Genomic DNA, 21524 nt, shown 5'->3' with positions numbered 1-21524 from the left:
ACACTGTTCTGGAAATTTGTTTTCGAAATCGTCGTCATTTTCCTATGATAAATGAACTTGCAAAAAATGAGTCTTTTACTTATTGAGAATTGAATATTATTTCCAAAATTATAACATTCAAAATTGTCTGCTTATGTAATGAAATTAGGAAGTTAATAGAAAATGGAGTTGGACTAGGATCGTCAATCTCAAAAGGAATCTGAGGAAAATGAGGGGAAGGTAAACGAGAAAACGATCCATCCTGTCCATCATCATGTCTTACGTTTATTCGCCGTCTGCATATACACACGTGAAATGACATCAAACGTCTACTTGGTTGTACTCGTTTTTTTTTTCTTTAACTCTAGACAATTAGTCGCTTGCCTTCTGTGTTTTACTTTAAAATACTTGCAAATTGTATCGTCTACATTCGCGCGTGCCGCCGCGGTAGTTACACGAATCTGTATCTGCGTGAGTGTGTTATGTGAGTTAATGTGCCTCCGGTGGTCGTTTACGTATGCAAGAATCGTTTACGGTGCAGTTCGTTTACGTGGACGCAAAAGGGTAAAAAAGGAACGGCCTGATCGACAGATAGTTTCACCGCCTTTCTCGGCCGTTCCGATTTCTACGATCGATCGCGTGTCGTATTCTCGCGTGTAAAAATACAGGAAGAGCCGAATCGAGCCTGGCATCAGTCGCAACGACATCTCGTCTTGCCGAAAACGGAAGAAAAATCGCGTGGTAAGTGTCGTTCCTGTTTAATCTCGGGCTCGATCGTTCCTCGAACACGAATGTTCTCCTAACGCGACGTGGAATGTACTGAAATCGGTTGTTCGATCCTTTTCGTTAGCGCAAAGTAAAAAGAAACTTCGATATTCTTCTTTGTACTTCGGCTCGACGATTCCATCAAATGGATCAAAATCTAGTCGTGCTAAATAATACTCGAGGATCGTATTTCGAGATACACAGCTCTTGTCAATGTATCTTGTGATTAACTTCAATAATATCTAATAATTTTTCGATTTATTAGATTGCCACGATTTCTTTTGGGTCGAGAGAAATCGCTACGAGATTTGAAATATCCTTCTCTGTTCGATTAATCGAGGGAAATGTTGCGTGTGGGTCATCGAAACGCAAGTTCCTCGAGTTTTTGGATTTGATCGTATGACAAATACCATGATATTTCTACGCGATGCAAGTGAGAAACAGTGAGAGGATGAAATAGTGGCCGGGACGAGAATTGAGAAATGGCAGGTCTTGTTGGATTTTCGCCACGGGTTATGCGAGTCCTCCACGATCGATCCCTCCGCTCCGCGTTAGCCAACGTACGCGAACAATCGTCTCTTGGTGCAGATTCTATGGTAGAAAGTAAAACGAGACCGTGTTCTTGGTGAAAAAAGGAAGGCGAGATTCGCGGGAACACAAGAGCCTTTTTTTTCTCCTCTCTCGTTCGTGTTCGACGACGAACACACGCTCTTCATAGAAATTGTGCAACGTTGGTTCTCGGTGATTCTCGACGTATGTGATACTCGCGGCGGTATTCTACTTTGTTCTCTAGGAAAAAAGGAAAGGAACGAACTGGTCGATCTGTCCGTTCGGTGCTACTTGATGCGTTTTTGTACTTTCTTCTCGGTCTTTTCGATCTTGTCCCCTCCCTTTTCTTTTCGAAGCTTTCTCGTCCATAATCGTACCGCTTCTTTTTCCTGTTAGTACGTTCTTCTCGTTCGTTAGGCCCCAAGAAGTGACCGCAAAAGGTGTAAAAAGATTCGTGAGTTTAAGTTCCGTCATAGTCGTGTGGCGGTGGTGCGTGATGATGCAGGTGGACATGTGGCGGCAGTTCCACTGTGGGAACACCCAGGCTGCTTCTCTGTAACAACAAAATTGTGTACGATATAGTATCGTGTCTTTTGCTTTATCTCTTTATCTAGTTGGAAAAGATCGTGATACGAATTTAAGATCGACCATACAAGATCCTTTGAAGGATAATTAGTGTATCAATCGGCATTTGAAGAAAAGAAGACTTGTCTTTGTAAAAGCAACGAACCTGCGATCTCATCCCATTCAAGGGGGTGGCAGTGGGGTTGTCCGGTGTATAGCCGAGCACGTGCGTTGAGCATTTCTCGCAGGCGCGACGCCGTCGCGAGGACGCGTGGCAGCGCAACGCGCGGCACAGTTCCCGCGCCATTTCCGAGCACAGGGATTCCTGATGCTGATTCGGTTGTTGCGGCTGCTGTTGTTGCTGCTGTTGCGTCTGCTGTTGTTGCTGTTGCTGCACGGATTGCGAGATCCCTTGCAAAGAATCCGTGCAGATCGGCGTCGATACCGGAGCTCTCTGCGTTCCGAATTTAGCAAAGCAGAGAAGAAAACGATAAAGTTAAAGTGATTTTAAGGGGACACCTCGTGAAATCGATCAATGATCGATTCAGATAGTTCTGCTCGTTGATACGCGACACGGGTAACAGAAGCGGAAAGGAAAAAACACGACGAACGTACGTAATCAAAGCGAATCGGTAATTTAAGCGAACGAGCAGGTTCGTTCCTCGATACTGCGCTGGCTGTCGAACGGAAGGCGAGCAAAAAATGTTGCCAACAGCGCGCGCAATTACGAGCAGACGTTGAAAAAGAGAACGGACAAAAGGGGAATCGAATTAAACGGAAATAACGAAGTTTTCAACTGGAAAAAATGCAAAAATAACGGACCTTGGTCGTGGACTGAGCTTCGTGCGTTTGCAGTCGGCCGGCATGCTTCAATGAAGGATGAGTTCATGCTGCTTCGCGGAAAAATCCACGGTGGGCCACACAAAATGGAAAACAAAAGTGACACAAAATTTCATGCAATCCTAAAGTTCATGCATCGCGCGTGTTCGTCGCCTGGAAAAAAGTCTCTGTTTTCTCGCCATCTGTCCACGAATTGTTTTTTTATTAATACAATCCGTGGCAGAGCGGAGAAAATTGATCTAATTTATGATCGTAGAACGATATCCCGTGGAATATCAATGTCCACGATATTCTTATTCATTTCCTCTTGTTTCTAATATTCGTAGCAGAAGAGAGATACTTACCCGTTCCGCCGGCATGTTTCTCCTGGTACTGTAGCAGAACTCAAAAATCGCGATCAACACGGCGAACGCCAGGCCGCACAGCAGTACAACGAATACTCCACCTATAAGACAGCAAAAGAAGTTCAACTTCCAGCAAATGTAAAAATTCATCGGTCCTGGTCGCGTACAGGACGCTGTTTCTTCGAATTGTTCGCTAACCCAAGAGGTTCGACGCGATTCGACTGAAGGAGGCATCGATAGCAAGTCGAAACAGAGGAACAACGAGTTAGGAACATTGATATTCGGTGTTATGGAATATTAATCTTCAAATTCTACCAAAATATATAGGGTGTCTCAGAAGGAAACTGAATAAGTTTACAGATCTGTTTGACAGATTATTCTGAAACGAAACTCGTAATGCACATATTGTACTTGATATCTTTGAAAAGGTATGAATGTTACGTCGGACGACTCTCTACCTAATCCAGGACACTCATCGCGGACAAGATGGAATCCACACGTCCTTATTGCGTACCCTCAATAGTCTTAAGGACCGACCATAAATTTCAGGGATTTTCTGGCTAAAGTCCTTCAGACCGAACAAAGATCTTTTTACTAAAGCGTTTTCTAAAGTTTATTGTTTACTACGAGAAGACACGGGAAAGTTTGTTTTTCTCACGTACAATGCTTCCCATTAGCAACGTTCTATCGAGGGCGGTTAAGACCCTTCCTAGTCCACCAACCTTCTTATTATCCAATCAGAAGCAATGTCTACTGCTCTCACTTTCCCAACCAAAAATGTCATCAACAAATTCGATACATAAAAGATATTTTTTTTTTTATATTTTATTTTGGTTATTTTACAATTTGTCCTTATGGACATTTGGTAAAGTGTTATATCTTGTTGGTGAAGAAAAAAAAAAAAAATAAAAAATAAATATAGCATGTGGGCGGCTACCCCCAGCGGGGTGCCAGCTTCGTTTTTTCTAAGTTATATCTTTTATGAGGTCTATTGGGTGTTTCCTTTTTAGTCTTCTTGCGATATTTGTTGTGTTGCACGTTTCAACTGCCAGCTGGTTTCTATTCTTACTCTGTATCTTGTTGCGATAAAAGATATAACTTAGAAAAAACGAAGCTGGCACCCTGCTGGGGGTAGCCACCCACATGCTATATTTATTTTTATTTTATTTTTTTTTTCACCAATAAGATATAACAGTTTACCAAATGTCCTTCAGGACAAATTGTAGAAAAAAAACCAAAATAAAAAAAAAACAAATTCGATGATCTCGTGCGCTAGACACACCCATCACTAGCTTTCCTCCGACACAAAACTTCACTTATTCTTCATCGTTAGAATAGCCAACACATATCTGTAACGGGTCTCTACCCTTAAATCAATCACTTACTTAACTTGTACCTACGCAACAGCGTAACTATCCTCTTTTACAAAGTTGTTGGAATAAACATTATTTTATACGTGTTAATTCAGTGTAAACTCAATTGAACCACCCTTATTATCCTAATAGAAATAAGGGGATCGATCAGTTCGTGGCGTCGATTATCTGATCGTAACGGAAATTTACGGAAATTTACAAAAATTTCATGTATTGGTAGATGCTATAGTAATGCCGTGATAATACTATTTATAGCCGTTGTAAATAAAATTCTTTCAAAAATTACCTATATTGTCCACTCCCAAGGAATTCGCCTTGCTCTCCTTGCCCTTCTCAGTCCTCATACAGGTATCACCGGGACTCTTCCACCATTTGTCGTACAGCATTTGGATTTCTCCCTTTTCCTGAAGCTCGAGGATTGCCAGAGATATCTTATCTCGCCATGGTGAGCCTACAAACAATACGAACCGTTACAATCATAGAAAATCTATTCTATAAACAATGGAAGAAGATAAAATTCACCCATTGGGGTAGCGATGCCGTATCCTTTGCTATCCAGAAGTCCGCCAATTTGGGTGAGATTGCAGTCCCTTTGCACGATGTAATCCAACATGGTCGACTCCATTAAGAAAGCGTAATCGCCTTGAAGAACCCTCTGGATCCCTTCTTCGTAAGTGGGCACGAACACGGATGGTTTCTTGTTCTCCATGAACCGCCACATCTTCTTGTACGTCTCGATCATCGAATCCTTTAGATTGTTCGCATTACTTACGCTTCGTACTATTAAAGATAATTATGGGAAATAACTGGAGAGATTGCTGCGATAAGGAGGCGCTCCATTTTCAAGTAACTTGGATAAAGTAACAAAAAGTAACTAAAAATTAATCGAAATCAAATTATTTTTTCATACGTACTATAAGTTCATAGTCTACTAATACTCGTAGCAATCAATTTTTGCACATTTGCATATTAAACCTGTATCTTTCTCTCTCTTCCAATAAATATAATTGAAATACCGGAGCTGTCCTTCTTATTGCTGCAAAGTATTCAATTAACCCGAACGAGACTGATCTCTAACTAAAAGATTATTTCTAGTAATTGTCATCTTCGTGGGCGCATCTCTTTTTTATCTCGAAACCAATAACATTTTTTAATCTCAATTCTCCTTGGCATATTTCTTTTTATGTAATCTCATTTCCTTGACTGCCATTCCAATATTGGCTGACATCAATATTAAATTGCTAATATCGACTGTTCCGCTACTTCTAATTAAGGATGAACGATAAAGAAGATTACCCTGAAGAAAGTCATGGTACTTCCGCTATCCAAGGTACCATAAGCGATGTCCGTTTGACCAGCGAGATCCTCCGCATTTTCAATGGGAGTGATCATCCTCTCGACCGTAAGGAACGCCGCCAGGTTGGCAGTATACGATGATATGATGATCAGCGTGAAGAACCACCATATGCCACCCACGATCCGCGTGCTCGTTGCCTGATCAAATTTATCAACTGCAATATCTTCAAGAAGCTATCAGCCAGGTTTTACACCGGTTTAGTTAAGTTTATACCGTTTCGCGTTGAAAGTAGTAAAAACAGAATATCGCCAAGTATTCCGGCGCTTTAAGTTTTATGAAAAGGCAAAGTAAAGTCGTGCATAGTGGCGTGATAAAAATTTTACGCCACTGCGCCGCGTGGATATTCGAGCAAAGCAACCTTCATCGATAAACTAGAGTCATCGTGGTTTCACCGCTGAGATTCTATTATCTCTGTGGCGTAATTTCGCTTCTCTAAGTCTGTAAGCGAAGGCTCGAAGCCCGGTTAATTCACTCCGCTTAATGAAACGGACCGATCGCCATCGTTCCACGTCACGGTTAACCGAACAACGCAATGAGACTTCTTCGAGCTTCCTCCCCGGTGGACAGCTCGAAGATCGTTTTGGAATTCGAGGTTTTAGATGTATTTTCTCTTCTTGGTCAGCATCGTAGAAGTAAAAGGAAATTTCTGTAGAAAATTCGCTCGCGATATAAAGTTGACAAAGTGCAATGAGAGGTTTGAATACTTTTCTTACGTGAGTCTACCACGTTAATCTTTATTTGAAATAAAGTTATGTCATTTGAATGTAATCTTAATTACTCTGAGTACGAACGTCCATGTAAATCTAGGTTTTTAGGATAGCTATTAAAGAAACGCGTTAATTCGCCTAAAAATGTTGTTTTATCGCCTTAACGCGTAACAAGAACTTTGTAAAACGAAACGCATAGTAATGAAAAGTTTGTAATATCATTTAAAATTCTAAATGTTCTAAACGTTACGACGAAACTATTGGAAATGACAAATTTTCTTATCTATTCTGATGTTGAACAAAAATTATTGTTAGCACTGTTGTTACAGGACGATAATATTACAACAAAATTCGTATGTTAACAGCGTCATTTTTGAAATAGTAATTACGGAGCCTTGGACAAAGTTTTATTTCGCTCGACCATCACAGCCCATCGATTGGAACAGCGCGACAAAGTCAGCGGAACGCATCAGATATGTCGCATATTATGTTTTCTGGTCATCGACTCGATATTTGCGAGTGGTTTTTTTTCGTACGAACAGGTTTCACTAAAATAACATAAAACAGATCGTCGATTCGATAATATTTTCGTCGATCGATCCGTCCGTTTTCCCCTTGCGGCTATTCGTCAATGTTTTTCCACTCTATTAATATGCATGGGCATTTGAAAGAGCTGGCGCAAATATATAGCCAGAGAAGAGCTTAATAATCTGTTTAATTTAAATTGAGTTATTTGCACTGTAAATTTGGTAATTACGATTGTCAATACCTTTGAAATAAAATTATTGAAACTGTTCACGGTAGAATCTCCCTTCATATACATGTCTACGTATGGAGATATATTTGCGTGTTGTTTTTAAGAAAAGAATATGTCGTATTACGTTTATCGAAATAAATAAATGTATCGTAATGTATTTTTCAAAAAATTCTGTTGCATCAATCAAATGAATATTATTCGTGTGCAATGTTATGTTTTAACAAGCTGTTAATGAATCGAACGACGAATGTATTTCTTAGGTCATCCCAAAAGTTTCTTTCGTGTTATAAGAAAATAATACATGCACAACATTTTTCGTTTTATATTTGTTCTATTACTACTTTTGTTCTGTTACTACAAAATGGGTCATACATAATTCAATAAAATAATATAACATAAGAAATGTTGTGCATCTATTATTTTTTTCATAAAACTAAAGAAACTTTTGGGACAATCTAATATTTCCAGTAAAATTGGCCTCAAATAATCTATTGTGCCTTCTTGATGAAACTTGAAGGAGTTAAAAGATTATCATTAAACGAAGAAACATACAGACGCAAGATATAGATATAAAAATGAAAATAACCCGAAGAACGATCTTCTAAAATCGTATCGAACAGAGTGTGTTAATTTTGCATGAAATTACAGTGACATACCTTAGGGTTCAGATCGCTACCCTGCTGCATCAGAGTGCCAATGGTGAACCAAAAACTATTGGCCAGCGAGAATTGATTCTCGACAAGTTCTGACTCTGTATGACAGGGATGAGGGTTGTTCCACTCGTACGGGCTGATCCTGGCAACCACGAACATCATCACCGAGACAAGGACGTACGCAGCCAGCACATACAGCCAGATTTGAATAGCCAGCGGGTTCATAAAGGAGAATAGTCGAGCTGGATGACTGGTCGGTACCTGTAAACGAACTTCATCTATCGTTTCGAATCGGATTATCAATCGAATCGAATCAAAAATTTACTGTACCCTCGAGCATGAATATCTTAAAGAATTATCTTTTGATTTATTTCTATTCCTTTTTATTTATTACACAATCTTGCAACTTCTGAAAAAGCTCTGTGCATGCATCTTGAAACGCTACATATTTTTATATTTCTGCTCGTTTTTATATATTTTCATTTGTTTTATACTTATCATAAATGTATAAACATCCGCAATTTAGTCATAATATGCTCAACGGTAACTTATCTTCCAGATTCAAAGTCCATTACATTATATCATAATTTGCGATTGATAATATCTCTGGAAGATCTTCGCTAGATGATAACGAAGATATTATGGATTAACCGTACAGATTACCAAGGAACTATATTACATTGTTATTAAACGTGAAAGTGCATGCATATCGATTTTCATTTCAATTGCTAGCCGGCAGGCCTAGCTCATAACGTCGCTGTAAATTCTGCCTAACTGGCGAGTTCATTATCGACCGAATGTGTAAACGTGTACCGTTTGCGAGGTCGAAATTGAAGAGCGTGGTATGTTTGTCGCTTCGCGTTTAATCTCGAGCAGTTTACCGGCTACTATTCTACAAAGAGCGATGAAAAAGTACGGCCGAATGTCACGAAACAGGGTTTTAGCATTCTAGAATTTTATTATGGTTCTTTGAATGTTGAAGTGCAGTGTAAATTTAACAGAAACCATTTTTAATTAAAACCACGTAAAAGTAAGGAAGATTTCAGTTTGATCAAAGTTTCGAATTTAAATTTGCATCCAGAACAATTTTATAATGATACTTTAAGCATCGAAATCGCAATTTCTATCCGCTTCAAGTCTTTCCATCTCGTATCGTGCACGTTCCACCGGTTCTTCTTTCGATTTTCTACGAACTATTGAAGGAGACACTTTGTTCGATCCTTCGACAACTGTTCGATTTTAAAACGGTTAATTCCGCTTACGAAACTGTAAGAGCTGTAACGAGCGTTCCACAGACTGGCTTCTATTCTTTCTCCGATCTGGTAGAATGACAAAGCAGGGAAGATCGTCGTCTCAGAGAATAATCTACTCTCCTTAGTCTTCGTTCATCTCGTTTGCTTTATGTTTAGTGCTTTCTTTTCATTGATGAATTGTTTTAGTTAACTCGAATCTCTATTGCTTTCCACATGAACTCTTTCCTTCCCATTTACTTTTTAAACTTCCATTCTTTCCCTTTGACAAGCGATAAAAAATTTGTATCTTGTTTTACCTAATGCTTGAACGTTCAAAGTACAAAGGGAAGTTTCAACTTGGACGAAATGCTTTGACGAAAATTAATTGAATTTTTCATGTTTTTCTAGTACAATGGTACAGTATGGGCCCGTTTGATTCGCGAAGCTGTAACGCATGGTGAAATTCTACTGTCACACGATTTTTTCCGCGTACCAAGTAGGATTTACGAAGTCTCGTACATTTATGCTTGCAACTGTATTTGTTGAACTCGCTATGTTTGGCAGAAATCCAGAAAAAAGACATAGTTTTGAAAATAGATCGTAGATGACTGATTGGATTATCGTGATTTCTAGACACGTGGCATTATCTGTTGTTCGATTTATGACTTTTAAATGTAGTCAGACGTGTATTGTAGAAATATATCGTAGAAAATACCAAATATAGTTATAAAGAATTTATCCGAGGATTAAGAAGAAGGTGTAGGAAGATTGACATTAAAGTTTCAATGAAAGTTAAAAAACTCTTGCATCGTCACGTAGCAATAAAATATTATTAAGTTAATGGCGCGAACGTCGAATCGATAAAGGTTCCGTTGGACTACGATGTCCTACCTTCTTTTCTTCGTTAAACGGTTTGGGAATAGACCGCAAGGAATTGTGCAACGCGCGTCTGCGGCAACAACAGATTGCAGTATCGTGGTAAGCGCTTTGACGCCGGAATCGCGGACCGTAGACGATCAATTACGATATCGAATAATTAAAGGACACCTCGACTGGGCACGCCGGCGACGCTGATTGCAATTAAGCGGTCGCATTACACTAATTAGAGAAGCTTCCTTCGTTCTACGTTGATTACATCTCGATATTGCGAAGATTCCCAAACCCCTTCTTCTCTTTGTTCCTCAATTGAAAAGAAACGAATGGTTCGACGTTTAAAAGTTTAAACGAGACCCGTGGATCGTTCCGTTGTTTCCTTCCGTTCAATGAGAAAATTCTCGATAGAGTCGTTTTCAGTGATTGCGCGATAAAAATGTGCACAATCGAAGAAATATTTCGAGTCACTCGGTCGTATGCATAATAATAAGCAAATGGCTGTAAGTATTAAGTGCAAATACTAGATTTCCTGTGCACAATCTTCCGCTGCTACTAGTTAATAAATAGTGGTAAATCTTAAGTATTAGGTTGATGGACAATTGTTAGAATTTAATCTTAAAGTTAAGATTAATAATCTGTGGAAGACACAATGTTTGTGTTAAAATAATGTTCAGTGATATTTATTAAACAGAACTACAAAACCAAATGTATATAAGCTAGTGATATAATTAACAATATATGCAAGAATTGTTGATTGTTGGCCAGTTACTCTCAGACTAGACGTAGGTAGTGATCCATGATCCCTTAAATATTTTGAACCCCACTCTCTATACAGTAACGAGTATGACCTGTGTAAGTGTCCTGTTCAAATGCCTGTGTGGGTGTCTGTGTAAGAGTATTTGTGCCTATGCGTGAAATATCGTTGTATTCCAACAATAACAATTTCCGTTTTATATTATTTTATTGAATTTGAGGTGCGATAGTAATTGTGGTGATAGTACTACTGTTATCGCACTTTAAATTGGTGACCCCGACGTGATTTACAGTAAAAGAGGTGATCGTGATAGTGCCACTGAGATTTCAATCACTGCGATTCTAAGTGTGTTTGCAAAATGGAAAATAATAACCAAGGAAGTTCAGTCAGTCAGATGGTCAGCATGCCTCCACTGCAGTCCACGAACGCGACGGCATGGTTCGCTCTATTGGAGAGGAAATTCCAGGCAGCGGAGATCACGAACAACAAAATAAAGTTTGTGACACTTGCCAAACGTCTCGACAGTCGGCACCTACAGGACATCGAAGACATAATGACGAATCCCCCAGCCACGGGGCGATACGAGAAACTGAAATGTGAGCTCATTTGCATATTAACTGATACAGACAGTGCTCGAGTGAAGAAGTTGGTGGAAAGCGAAGAGATGGGCGATAGGAAGCCATCTCAATTTTATCAGCACCTTAGAAAACTCACTAGCCCCTTCACGCCCGATGATTTCATCCTCACGCTGTGGAGGAACCGATTACCCGCCCGCATCAGGCGTATCCTTGCCGCAGTCGACGACACTAACCCGGAAAAGTTAATGCGGTCAGCGGACCTTATAGCAGAGAAATTTGGAGATCACCACCAGCATACTACTGCCCGAATAACGACGATAATTGATCCACCAGCTTGAACGAATCAAACAAAGGCTCGCGCCTTTCAACGCGTTAAGTGACCAAGTGAACACCAACTGAGGGCCCAGATGAGTGCGCTGAGTTTCGTAGGCCTCCGTTCTTTTTTAGTATGACGTGCACAGGTGATGTCCAATGCACTTTTCATTGGCTGCATCACTCCTGACTCGATCATTGTCTCGTATCCTGTCACCTGCTTGCGTCGGTCGGAAGTTAGGCGCCGAGATTTGCTGAAGGTAGAAGGGCCGTTCCGTGTTCGTCGTAGCGGTAAGTCCAGATTTCACAGTCTTATAGATTCGCAGTGATCGAAGTCCCGGGTAGTGCTATCACGGTCACATTCTTTCGCTGTAGATCACATCAAGGTCACCAATTTGAGGTGCGGTAGTAGTTGGTACTAGTGCTGATGCTGGTGTAGAAGATGCCGTTGATGTGTTACTGCTGCTTTTTCTTCTCATTTAGATGTCGTGGGAGAAAAATCGGAATACGGGCGCCAGGATTCGAATCCGGGTCCAGAACGTTCGTAACCTAAGGCGCTAATCACTGCGCTACCGTCGTTCGGTGTAGTTGCCGTTAAGTGCCGCCATAAATTAGGTATGATCCATTTCGTTCTATTTCTATTATTATGTTCGTGCATAATTCAATAAACTGATATAAAACAAAAAACATTGTGCGTGTATTGTTTCCTTATAAAACGAAAGAAGCCTTTCGGACAACCTAATATTTAAATACTACTTCTGGTAAATACTCCGTCCCTTATGCATACAGATTCGAGTATTTAGTTGAAAAGTCACTAACGGAAGTTTTCATTTGCCTTTGTGCATTCCCAATGTCATCCTTGCAAGTTAAGAATTTAATAAGGAATCAACTTGGAAATTCTCTATTTTAGAATATCCTTTACCTTTTACCTTTTATTATCCTTTACCGTGTATATCTGCTAATTGTTATAGAATTATAAAGAAAATGAAACAGAGAAGAAGAAATGGAAAAAGTTGTCGAAAATACCTGAACATTACCTTAGGCGACATGACCACACACAATGGGCTATCTTGGTTATAATACGATCTAAGAAATTCTATACAAATGAGAACCGCTATTCCAGAACAGCTTGTTTTCCACAATAAGCGAGAAAAGAATAGCCTTCGTTCTCGATCTATTTGCTCGATGGGGAAAATAATTCGAAGGGAGAAAATTTGCTGGCAATTAACGTGGTTGCGCTATGAATTAGCAAGAACAACGGCAACAACAAAAACCGTGCGAATAACGATTTCATTCGTGATTCGAATACTACCAGTGGCGTATACCGTGTTATTTACGAGCAACGAGTTTATACCGAGCTAAAAAGGAGGAAAAAAAAAAAAGGAAGGTATCTTCACTTTGCTTTGAAACAAGCAAACACAGCGGTGAAATTGGAACAAGCTGCAGTAAAATATTAATTTCCATGGCGAACGTGAAAGGAAATTAATTAAATTTCCTATCATTTAGAAATCTGGCAAAGTTAAGCGATTAAGCATGCTGTTTATGGCGTTCGAGAATTGGAAATAAATGCTTTCTTTTATTTCCTCGTTTTTTGTTATCTGATAACGTCTCTTAATATGAAATTTATATGAACATGAAATAAAATGTTAACAAAGACAAGTTCATTTTTGGTAAGTTTACTTTGCAAATGTACATATGGTATAATTCATTTTTGAAAAAGACTAAACAACATGTAAAAAATAAGGATTTGCAGCGGCACTTTTTTTTTATTTGCGTTTATTTTAATTCTCGTTAGATAATTTTAAGTAAATTTATCTGACGTGGTACTATGACATGATTAATAGGTGTTTATAGTATGTTTGATTCTATTTGAATTTAGTGCTTAGATCTAAGGTGTAATGTCTTTTTAGCCTGCGGACCTGTTCCGACGTGTCGAGTAGTTGAGTAATTAGAGGGTTTTGGTGGTTGTTAACTCTTGTGCTGTGTCTATTGCTGAATTTGGATAATTCTTCTTTGACTGTGGGTGTCTTGAGGTCGTGATAAATCGTTTCGTTGATGACGTACCAAGATACACATCTATTAGGGATCTTAAGGTTTTCTATTGGCATCGTTGAAGAAGTAGCGACAATTGACAGGAAATTTTCCAACGGTTTCTGTCCCGTGGCTCGCTACACAAAGACCCTATTCTTCGGATAAGATGATTGCTAGATGTAGATACATCTTTACGGTATATTTTCAGCTAGCCTAAGGACTATAGATCTTAGGATTTATTTAGCTAAGGTTCTTCAAACGAACAAATAGTCTTTGTCCTAACAGTCCCTAAATCTATCGCCTACTACGGGAAGATGCGGGAAATCTGCTTTTCTCATGTATGATTCTTCCCGCTAGGAATTTCCTCTCGAGGGCGGTTAGCAACCTTCTTCAACCACCAACATAGAAATTAACCAATTAACAGCAACGTCAATTCCCCTCACTTTCCGAACGAAGGCTTTCCTCGACGAATCCGATGATCTCGTATCCTTAGACACACCCTCATAGTGTTCCTCTGCAGCATCATCGTGACGGAAAGTCAGTCGTTAGACGATAGTTGGTAGTTGGCAGTAATAGTTGACCCGAGTTCCTCGGCATCGTAAGCAATCATCATCTGAACTTGTGTCGTGCATCGTAATGCATCGCCTAGAAGTCGAACTTGTAATCGCGAACCGCTAATAGTAATTGCGAGTTCTACGCCAAGTGTACATATAGAGTATCTGTTAATAAATATATCTTGTTAACTATACTCGAGTGTTTCTATCACGATCTATCTACCTCAGATTTATGAATAAAGTAAAAAATATTTACACTCAACATAAATTTTGGTATATTATACAAAAGAGTCATTTTTATGAAAATAATATTCTACAAAATATTGTTGTAAAATTAGTGCGTTGTATGCGAAGATGAATAAGAATTATTTTAATTATTGCTCTACACGTTAAGAAATCGTTATTTAACTAAAAATGATTTATATATCTTGGAAGCTGTATAAACATTTTTTCTATGTAACTGTAAATGTCAAAAAGGTTCCCAATTCGAGCAACGAATTAACTTGTCCTTCAAAGTGAACACGATAAAAAACTTCTTCATTTTAAGTTCAAATCAATCATGGATATCTAATGAATCATAAATATAGATCAAATATTGTGGATAATTGTATGTTATTTGATTTTGGTGATGAAATAAAAAAGGAAAAATACGATAGAAAAAGAAAAGAGGTGAAAGATCGAGAAGCGAGAAGTGGAACTGACACGGTCGTTCTGTAAATTTGGCCCAATTGAGAAACGGCCGATTGGGTTTTCCATCGTTAGCCGGCAAATAAAAGACAAAACGTGGAACGAGGCTGAAACAGAACGAAACACGATCGTCTAGAAAATTTTATATAGGAGTCGCAACGGTCGTTTTTCTTTCTTGCTGTCGTTATTGTCGTTGTTGTTCTTCCATGGTACGCACACTAAAAAGCTGGCTTTACATCAGTTCAGTCGTTGAGCCAAGCGATTACATTCCAGTTGTTTGACTGGAAATCGATCAATGTCTATGTTATTCCAAATGTTTTTTATCGTTTAAAGTGATAGATTGTAATGACAATAGATACACTGTACTACGTGTCAATTAGTATTGAATATCGAGATGTTTAGATGACTCCAGTAATGCTGGAGTTTCCAGTAATACTAATGTTCTCGATGATGGGAGTAAACACCGGATAGTAAAATAGACTTTCGAATCATCGAGTTGTTGGGCTGGTTTGCTTATTGGAATGACGTCCCTGTAATGGCACGAGAACATTGTTTTCATCATTCCAACAACGACCCTGAGCTGGATTGGATCACCGGACTGGAATGCCACTAGAACAATGTAAACCCAGCTTAACATTGTTCGCTGAACTACTGTTGTGAATTTCTAACATCGTTCCTGCGAGAATTTTGCGGTTTATCAAAGTGCTTGATTTATTTCCCGATTTATTATGAGGCAAATGATGGTTTCTTCGTTAAGAATGCTTTGGAAGTGGAATTTTTTTTATGAAGAATCAGTAATAAAATACGAGGAGCAGAAATCTAATAATAATTCCTACAAACTTCTATTCATTCAGCTCACAAATAACGCTGTTTTCGTTGGCAGATGCATTAGGTGAAGATAATCAACCATCTGTCAGTAATTAATCAGTGATGAATTTCTTCACACAAATAGAGGTTTTTACCATCTTTTCATTAAATTTCCTACCTCTGTTTCATAAAATTTTCATCACGTACACTTTCACCATCACTCAACTGTAATTTAAAAGTACATTCGACACATTTTATTCGCAAACTGGATCACCCATCATTCGCAAAAAACCAACTCAACAAAAGAAATATCGTTCCAAACGATCGACTTAACAGAAAAGGCCATGGAATCGGCTGGTCAAACGGAAATCGAATTTCTCGCTCGATCGGATCTCCGGCTAATCGAATGTTTCGAGCGCCATCATCTGCGGGTCTAATTAGCACGTCGCACTGCGTGGTGTGACCTGTCACGCCAATTTCTCACGCGTCGCGAAATAATAATCGTCGCTTGAACACGCACCACGTGAATATTTATTCATTTGGGACGCGTTTACGAGGAGTTCAATTCGATCGCGCCGATTTGATCAGCGATTCTTTCCAGCTGTATGAATCATATCTATGTATGTGCATTGTACACGTATGAGTGTAGATCGATTTGAAACGTGGCTCGAGCCGGACGACGTATCGCCGGAAACGATACACGTTACGTTTTGGTCGATTGACGCGGTCTCTGTTCCGTGTCGCGAGTAAAATTGAAAAGCGTGTTAAGGCTGCTCCGTAGACTCATTGAAATCGATCGATCGTTCAAGGTCGTTTTCTCCAACAATACTACAGTTTAATTTTGAGAGTATTTTAAGGATATAATCTGGTTTTAGCGGTGATTTGTACTACAAATTTCTGAAATTCATAACGCAAACGAAAAAAGGTAACGTGGAAGACTAGTTGAAAATTAAGATATGGTTTGGCCAATTAATTGTAGATAAACAACGTGGAGATTGGAGAATAACGTTGTTTAAAAAATGCAATTTATAACTTTCCATGAAAACACAAGTATTTTAATACGTTCACAGTAACGAAAGGTGAACCGAAAAAGTAGAAAAAAGGGAGGGTGAATTACAAGGTATTTTAATGTACTGATATAACTTTCAGGTTGTCGTACTGCAACTGGCGAAGCAATAAAAGGTTCACGCAAGTTTACTTTTGTCGTTCGTTCTCGTTCCCAAGTTATGGCTGTTTCTGCGTTTTAGTAGCCCTTTCGTGACGATGTCGCCTCTTAGCGACTATTCGTTCTTCAATCAAAAGAACAAACTAATACAGATGTTACAAATTTTCAACTTTATATGATGAAAAGGTAAAAAAAAAAAAAAAAGAAAAATCACAAATACAAAAATTAAAAGATATTTAATTAAATGGTCAGAGCAACGTAAATATTATAGCTAGTCGCGAGACCAATTTAAACAGCCAAAGATATAAAGGCATGCAGAAAAAAGTAGATTAACCAGTGAATGGTAGTAAGTGGTAGAATCGGAAATATGAATTTCCGGATGAGAATGAACGCGGTATCGAATCGAGCCGGATTAAACGAGTGTTTTATTTGGACCAGCGATTCTTTTAAGCGCGTTCGATCCCTTGTTTCCTCCAAAAAGATAGATGGTATTTACAGATTAGGTAAATTGCAGATATTTACACATTTAAATACATTTTTATCTTTTCTTCTCTTTTTTTACTTTTACATAAAATAGAACAAAATTCTTAAAGAATCTTACCTTGAAGAGAATCGAGATGCCAAGGTTCATGAACGGTTTCGTAAAGTCGATCACGCTTTCGCGGGCGTAATTGATGGTCATCGAGCCGACTGCCAAGTCTGCTTTCTGCGAATAGAGACGAATACATTCGATTAGTCGACGGAAATAAAGGAAACGACGTTGCTTCGGCAAAACCGAGGATATAATGTTTCGTAAATGCAATGCGGTTAGATACATGGATCTAAACATTCTTTAAAAGAAAAATAAGTATGAGACATGGTATATAGCATGTAGAAGTACGAAGGATAATCACGAGAAGACGTAGATCAAAGTATCTAACCGTAATTCACGAAAATGTGATGGAATATATGGATTCATTTGCTGGCGGTTGTATCTGGTGGTTGTGTATCTCCTACCTTTCTCCATGTTCTTTCACGTTTCTGCATGTATCTGTATCTCCTAAATCTAATTTCCTATGTCTAATCTAAAGCAGCGAGAGTGGCGGTGTTCTTGTGAAATGACGTGCAGTTGGTGCAGGATTTTTAAGACTTGCTACGGAAGCAAGGGTAAAACGCTAGGAAATCTACTCGCTTTTTAAATGTACATCATTTCAAATTCTACGTCTACGTTAAAATCACCTCGTGTGGACATTACGTAGGTACAGTGAAATTTCTACAGGGATCCTTATTTTTTACTTCCTATCTTTAGAACGATATCCCATTGAGGTACTTGAAAACTGGTAAAGAAATCGAATGTCGTTAGTGCGTGGACGAATCGTACGATTCGAATTCATTGAAAAATCCATTCGATCTGTGTCCAGGTTTCGCAAAAACCGAAGAATCGCTCGAGGACTTGATAGAAGGGAAAAGATTTGGCCGAGAAAACGGTTTTCGGGACTACGATGCAAAACGCGGTATGCATACGCAGCTGAGATACGTTATCTCGCTGCTTTTTCAGCGTCTGGAAAAGCACTTGCTGTGCCATAGGGCACGCCATGAGACTAGGCAGATTTATTTCTGGCTGCGGCTGCTTGGAAACCGTATATGTGGTCACGACCGATAAGGCTGGCTGAAAGAAACCGCTCAGCTCGCCCCTTCGCGTGTCTTTCCTCCATTTCTTCCTTTGTTCTTCTATCTTGTTCGATAAAACGATCGTTCTAACAACCGTTTTATCAAATACTTAATAATTATCCTTGTATCTCGTGGTATTTTAAATATGATTTAAATAGAATGGTCGAAATGTTAAAACTTTCTATCGACAGTGTACATTGCCTATACTTGTTTCATTCTTGATTTTTCTTCGTACAAGTTTTACACTCGAGTCGTCGTCGGTACTTCTAGCGTTGATGGTATTAGAATATATTCCAGAGGTGAAAAAGATCGAAGAGATTCAGCCTGCAGCGAATAGAGAGCGGCAGAGAGGTAAAGAGAAAAATTAAAGTAAAAAAACAGTTCTCCACGAACATCGTGGCTCTCATTGAGATGGCCTGTTTTTCATGGAAACGCATCGAGAACGTAACGTAACGCAACGCAACGTAAAAAACGATCAGTTAAATCAATTTGCCGAGCCATCGACAGAGCCGGCCGTCGAACCAGACTTTTCGAACACAGTTCCTCGCGCAGAATCACCGATGATTGAGCCAGAATTTTCTTCCTTTCTTTTTTAATCCAGTCCTACGAGGAGTTGGCGAGAGTTTCGTCAGCGTTCCACCTTGCTTTTCTTTTTTTTTTTTTACCAGCCATTCGGATCGTTTCGATCGTGCTGCCGTAACTTCGTTCGAAAACTGCATTCCTGAATCGGCAGAGAGGTTAGACGTAGGGAAAATAAGCCTCTCGTAATATCGAAGGAATTTTCAAATGGAACGTTTTAATTATTTCCTATTGATCGAATATTTCTGCAGTGAACGCATTTACGCGATATCGGCGCGCTATTTATTTACCTATGTGTACCTATGTAAAAGAGAAGAAAAAGAAAGGAGAGGCTCGTTCATTAATCACGGGACTCGCGTAAATTATATACACATCTATCGCTATTAGAGAGCGAAAGGGAATTCTAAGTAGAGCCACTTATTCAAGCCGAGTTCCCCTTCTTCTTTATTACAGAAAAATCGTGGCGATTAAGTCGCACTTTTCCGTTGGCGCGCCACTGCCTAGACACGAGAATTATTAATGATCATCTGACAAAATTAATAACAGCAACCTCGGGTGATTTAGCGCCGTCCGCTTTGTGCCAGCTGTCGTGCTAGGTACACGGTGGGAAAAACTCCTAGCCGCAGGAAATTTCTCTTCGTTCTCAGTCCTTTGCAATCGCGCACCCCTTTAAGCTGGTTTTCGTTTAATCGTTAATTATCTTTTGCTCCGACTAATTCTCCAACCAAGTTTCTGTTAATTCCATTTGTCGAGGAATTCCGCTGTGATTTTAAGTTCGAATACATGGCGCGCGCGCGCGCGCGCTCGATTTCCCCTAACGTTTCGCAATTGCGCGGGCGTCTGTGTTTTTGCTCGACTAGACTGTAAACGCGAGAAAATTATTGCCGCGCTAATTTCTCCGAAACCGCGATATTAATTTGTTCTACGGACGCAAAGATCCGCGAACCCCGGATTCATCCATTATGCATCGCGCAGGAAAGTACACATTCGACTTGAGCTTTCTAGAATACCGAATAGCTCGACTCCGACGTTCGAGATTTATTGCGAAAGTAGTTTCTGGAATTTCCCTGTTAAGAGAGGAGAGAGGGAGGGAGGGAGAGAGAGAGAGAGAGAGAGAGAGAGAGAGAGAGAGAGAGAGAGAGTTGGACGGACACATCTACCATTATACGCGCGAGCTTTATATTTTTTACGACACGACGGTTTTAATCTCGTTTGCTCTTTTTTCTTTTTGCCAGAATATGATACTGAAACAAACGAAGCGTTGCTATATTTTACAGATTCATTTCGAAGTAACGCATACGGGACGTTGGTCGAATGAATTTTCATCTCTTTTAATGCAATTTTCATCTCTCCCAAGGGCTGCACAGAGTGTGCAAGAGGAACGTTCCGTCAAGTTGTTGGTAACGCGCTAATTTGCTAACTTTGTCGCTGATAGTATTTGATTCCCGGTTGGCAGAGATCTGCTAGACGTAATCCGCACTTAATCAATCGACTGTGCGCGTATTAACTGCTACCTAGGTCTCATTTGGTTGACGGTTGAAGCTACCATACACGGAACCATGGTTTCGCACCTCTCACACGAACCAGTAGGGAACACGGTGCACGCATTTCCATCGTTCCGTTGCATCGGCTCGCGATTTGCATTGCAAATTGTTTGCCCGGAATGTGTTGTCGCACCCACCGTATCTTTGTTGACGGTAGTTAGCCGAGAACTTGCACTTGGAACTCGGAGTTTCGAATTCGCTAGGGAATTAACGAAGGGAAATTCATTATCTTCGTTTTATCGTTTTTTTTTTTAACTTGTATACAAGTTAAACAATTTTTTATCACGATGGATATCGAGAAGCTTATTTTAGTTTCAAGTACTACGACAGTGTACTGGAGATATAATTTATTTAATTTAAAAAGAAGTTTAAATAATAAATCGAATTTATTGATAATGAAACTCTCAAGTTTGCAAGACAAGTATCTTAACAACCGCGCTAAAGATTTTCTAAGTTCTTTTTATTTGATATATTACAGCTACGTGTGTAATGTACGGAATAGACATTTCATAATGCAATCATCAATTCATTGGTACATTATTCATTCTTCCTCCAGGATATTCATTAACATTTTAACGAACTTTTAACAAACTTTTAACCAATTTTTATTAAATTGTATACTCTTCTTCTCTCGCTCCATCATCATTGAACGATGAAGCATGTGCAAAGATATATCTTCATATTTGTTATGTTTTCAATTAGTTTCTGTCAGGTGGTTTTGTCAATAACGTAGATTTTTATTTCAATACTGAAACTATCGACAAAACTACCCAATTTATAATTGGCTGTGACAATTTTTACGAAACTGCGACTCTCAGTCAATTTCAATTCATTCGTAATCAAATTGCGTGTTTGTAATTAATCGAAGAC

General features: G+C 39.2%; 1 protein-coding gene across 7 annotated transcripts in view; it reads right to left on the bottom strand.

The window, feature by feature from the left end:
* Window positions 1-244: 244 nt before the first annotated feature.
* Window positions 245-21524, bottom strand: part of LOC132910106 (glutamate receptor ionotropic, kainate 2-like) — a 121873-nt gene continuing 100593 nt past the window's right edge. For 6 of the 7 annotated variants that reach the window (XM_060965565.1, XM_060965567.1, XM_060965566.1 and 3 more), the window contains 8 exons: window positions 17483-17587; window positions 7892-8149; window positions 5711-5908; window positions 4937-5162; window positions 4701-4865; window positions 3042-3142; window positions 2024-2311; window positions 245-1846 (listed from right to left, as the gene is read on the bottom strand). In XM_060965565.1, coding sequence (XP_060821548.1) covers window positions 1754-1846; window positions 2024-2311; window positions 3042-3142; window positions 4701-4865; window positions 4937-5162; window positions 5711-5908; window positions 7892-8149; window positions 17483-17587 — 1434 coding nt within the window. In that variant the 3' untranslated portion in view covers window positions 245-1753. Of the gene's footprint in view, window positions 1847-2023; window positions 2312-2679; window positions 2748-3041; window positions 3143-4700; window positions 4866-4936; window positions 5163-5710; window positions 5909-7891; window positions 8150-17482; window positions 17588-21524 lie in introns of those variants that run through there. The other variant, XM_060965571.1, reaches the window with a different exon arrangement.

Source organism: Bombus pascuorum, chromosome 8 (genome assembly GCF_905332965.1).
Source record: "Bombus pascuorum chromosome 8, iyBomPasc1.1, whole genome shotgun sequence".
Classification (NCBI taxonomy): domain Eukaryota; kingdom Metazoa; phylum Arthropoda; class Insecta; order Hymenoptera; family Apidae; genus Bombus; species Bombus pascuorum.
This window is presented reverse-complemented; position numbering and strand designations above follow the sequence as displayed.